At 40.0% G+C, this 4,085-nt stretch overlaps 1 protein-coding gene across 2 annotated transcripts in view; it reads right to left on the bottom strand.

Annotated features, from left to right (window-relative positions):
- The window catches only part of RAD51 (RAD51 recombinase), a 42,694-nt gene that overhangs the window by 23,338 nt on the left and 15,271 nt on the right, over nucleotides 1–4,085 (bottom strand). For both annotated transcript variants that reach the window (XM_019645067.1, XM_019645066.1), the window contains exons 4-5: nucleotides 1,540–1,657; nucleotides 280–371 (exon numbers count right to left, since the gene is read on the bottom strand). In XM_019645067.1, the coding sequence (XP_019500612.1) occupies nucleotides 280–371; nucleotides 1,540–1,657 (210 nt within the window). The remainder of the gene's footprint in view (nucleotides 1–279; nucleotides 372–1,539; nucleotides 1,658–4,085) is intronic.

Genomic DNA, 4,085 nt, shown 5'->3' with positions numbered 1-4,085 from the left:
CTGCTCAGCTCGGGCTGGACTCGAACCGCTGTTGCTCAGAGCTCAAACTCTTGAGCGAGCTCTTAACCAACTGAGCCACTCGGCCGGCCCTTGTAAGAAAGTATTTGAAATCAGTGATCTGAAAGTTGCTATGATGTGGCTGGAATCTATCTTTTAACCAGCCATAGGATTCTTGAGGACAGATAAAGTGCCTTTTATGTCCATCACAAAAGATGCTTGAAAACAGTGGAAATCAACTCATTCTTGCTGATTTGATTAGTTAGAGCCCAAAAAACTCACCTGGCATGTTACAGCCAATGTATGACAGATCTGGGTCTTCCCAGTTCGGAATTCTCCAAACATTTCTGTGATGGATCCAGTCTCAATTCCTCCTAAAAGAGCAATAAGAAACACCTCTTAGCAAAATACACATGTTTAGAAACAGTAATCATAGAAATGTCCTTATAGCTCATCAGGAGGGTATAGGAGTAAAGGAAGGAGGACTAACACTCAAATTTGAGAGTGATTCCTGAACCCATGCTATTTTGCAACCTAAAAAAAAAAATTTGAATGATTAAATATTTTGGGAAGCAACAAGAACCAAATCTAACTTTGCAATAATTTAGAACAGGACACCAATGCTTTCAAAAGTTCAAAAACTTCATGGGTGGGCTGGCCGAGTGGCTCAGTTGGTTAAGAGCTCACTCAAGAGTTTGAGCTCTGAGCAACAGCGGTTTGATGCCTGGCCCAAGCTGAGCTGTTGCTAAGCTGCCAATAGGTAGCAGGATGGCTCAGTCAAAACAAACAAACAAAAACTTCATGGGTTTCTATATAAAGCTCTGAAGATTAGTATATACTACTACAATGTAGTATTCAAATGTGGAGCGTTTTAACAGTCACCAGATTTCCAACACTGTGTTAAGAGTAGAACATTAAAATTATTTCTTTAGGGGGCGGCTGGTTATCTCGGTTAGAGTGCAGTGCTCATAACACCAAGGTTGCTGGTTCGATCCCCACATGGGCCACTGAGTTGTGCCCTCCATAACTAGATTAAAACAACTACTTGACTTGGAGCTGATGTGTCCTGGAAAAACATGCTGTTCCCCAATAAAATAATTTTTTTAAAATGTTAAAAAAAATAAAATTACTTCTTTATGCAAAGAGAGCTTACTCTCTGAATGCAATATTAAATGGAGATTAAATTGTGGGGCCAGCCGAGTGGCTCAAGAGTGCGAGCTCTGAGCAACAGGGTTGCTGGTTCGATTCCCGGCCCGAGCTGAGCTGCCACTGAGCTGCCAACAAGTGGCAGGATGGCTCAGCTAAAAGAAAAAAAAATTTTTTTAATAAAAAAATAAATGGAGATTAAATTATTTGACAGATAATTTTAGTATTTTATGTCAGGTCTCACCCTGCAGCAGACTTACTCTACTGATGTGGATATTTCTCTTATCTCTTAATCATATTTAACACACAAATTGTACCCAAATACTTTAGTTTTGTTCTATGACTTGGATGCTTTGCTAACTGCAGTTCACAACACAGGATAAGGGATTACTACACCTTGAAGTAGTTTGTCCAGCTCTTTGGAGCCAGTTGTAATCTGTATGATCTCTGATCTCCTTTGGTGGAATTCAGTTGCAGTGGTGAAACCCATTGGAACTAATTTAGCTGCCTCAGTCTAGAAAAAACAAAAAATGTCAAATCAACAATATACGCTTTACAAAACAAGAACCAGGCCTAAAATGGAAAGAGACAATACCTAACAAATTTTCAGAATGATTTCTTTAAGAAGTCACTAAAATATTAGTAATTATAGTTCTAGGGTTATTTTATCTCTCTGGCAACTAAAGAATAAACTAATTTAGAGACTCCATGAAGATTAATTTTTAAATTGCCAATTCAAGTAATATATTCATATAGTTAAAAAAACTATTATAGACTCACTCACACATATGTACTTTGCCTGCTTTACATGTATGACAAATGTGACAATATAGTACAAAGTCCAAAACATATTTAAACCTTCATTTTCTGTTCCATCAACCAGACTGTATCTCTTTTTTTTTTTTTAAGATTTTTATTGGGGAATTAGGGGGATAGGAACAGCGCTGGGGAACTGGGGGAAGGAGAACAGACAAGTTGCTGTCGTTTTGGTCTTCAGTCTAGTTGTGGGGTACGCCGCTTCACTNCCGGTTCGGATCCCACATATGAGGGCCAGTGACACTGCCCTCCACAGCTAAGATGCTGAACAACAGCTCAACCTGGAGATGGGCTGCTGTGAGTCGCCCGCGACAGCGTAGGCTGCAGCCCCTGTGGCAATGGGTTGCCATGGGCTACTGTATGCAGCCAGCAGCCAGCGTGAGCGGCCAGCAGCCGCAGTGAGCGGCCATCCAGAAGCCGGCGACTGATGTGTCTCACCTGGGAAGAGCGCAATGATGGTGCCAACTTGGGCCAGTGAAGCCACGTCCTCCACAACTAGACCAAAGAACAAAATGACAGAAACTTCTCTGTTCCCCTTCCCCCAATTCCCCAGCACTGTTCCCATACCCCCAATTCCCCAATAAAAAAAAAAAAAAAGGTTTCTCTCTCCCAAACCCTTTTTAGAGTTTACTAAATTAATAATACATTGTTGGGCTGAGGGGTATTTTTTTATTGTCAATCATTACGTACTGTCCTTACATCTTCTGCCTGTATCCCTTTAGTGTCATTATTTTAGTTTAGTCCCGGTCAGCTAATGCTTATAACCATACAGCAAATATCCTCAGCTACTGACTCTCCCTTCAATTCATTCAACAGGTTGCTACCAGAATATTTCTAAAAATTTTGCTCGTGTTACTCTTTAGTTGAAAACACTGTATGATTCCCACTCTTTACAGAATCAAGTCTAAACATTTTGTACACTGTAGTCAAGACATTCTAAAATATGTTCTTGATGTCCTTTCAAGGTTTATCTCCTACAATTTTTCCAAGTAAAACCTCTGAGGTAAACAAGTTTATTTATTGTCTTCTCAATACATTATACCTCCCTGCCCCCTCCATTTCTGTCCATATCATTCCTTACAGTTAAATGTTTTTTAATTTATTTATCTGATCAAATTTAGCATTCTTCAGGAATCTGGTCTAATCTTTCCTCTCCATAAAGTATTCCATGATTACTCTAGAGTGAAGTGATCCCTCTCTCTTCCTAAACAGTTATGTTACTTCCTCTATATCTCTTTTAAAATAATATATCAGGTATGCCTTAGGACATCTACTCTATTATTTCCATTCATTCAAGTATTTACTGAGTGCCAAGTACTGACTTAGGCATTAGCAATAAAGCAGAGAACAAGCCAATGAGAGGTTCTACTCTTATGAAGGCTTTAAGAGCATGGGCTCTGAAGTCAGGTTTGATTCCTGTATCTACTAGTACGTAAATGCACTATGATCTTAGACAATTATTTAATTCACTGTGTCTGTTTGCAAGTCTGCCAGTGAATGGGAGTATAAGTAAAGGAAGAAGAAACTGAAGGGGTCCAGGGAAGGTTTTTTTCCCTGGAGGAGATGGAGGAGATGCTAGGCAGGTTTGTATACCAATAAGGATAATCTTATACAGAGGTGGAAAAAAACACATAAGGAATAGAGGACTTGAGAAGGTGGCAGGAGATGGTAACCAGATCACACTGGTAGGGATGGACCTTTCAGAGGGAAAGAGACAACTTTCTCCATTGTAACCCAAGATAAGAAAAGGTAGGTATAAATGTAGGTAGATTTATAGACTTGATTTGAAAAGCAGGTTAGGTCATTGGCTGAGAGTGAGGACTGAACAGGAGTATGAAAGTTGGAGAAGATAGCAGTGTTACTAAGTAGGAAAAAGCATGCCAAAATGGAGAAATATGGTAGATCTGCCAACCAGTATTGAATATTAACCTAAAGTTTATCATTTTGAATTTAAAGTGAAGCCAATCAGCTTTATGCTATGATTTTTCACCACTATGATCAACTATCTGGAAATAGGCATTGAGAAGACAGACAGGGGGCCAGCCGAGTGGCACGTTGGTTAAGAGCTGGCTTGGGACGCCAGAGGGCCCCGGTTCAGATCCCACATGGGCCAGTAATGCTGCGCC

Source organism: Hipposideros armiger, unplaced genomic scaffold (genome assembly GCF_001890085.2).
Source record: "Hipposideros armiger isolate ML-2016 unplaced genomic scaffold, ASM189008v1 scaffold_92, whole genome shotgun sequence".
NCBI classification, from domain to species: Eukaryota; Metazoa; Chordata; class Mammalia; order Chiroptera; family Hipposideridae; genus Hipposideros; species Hipposideros armiger.
This window is presented reverse-complemented; position numbering and strand designations above follow the sequence as displayed.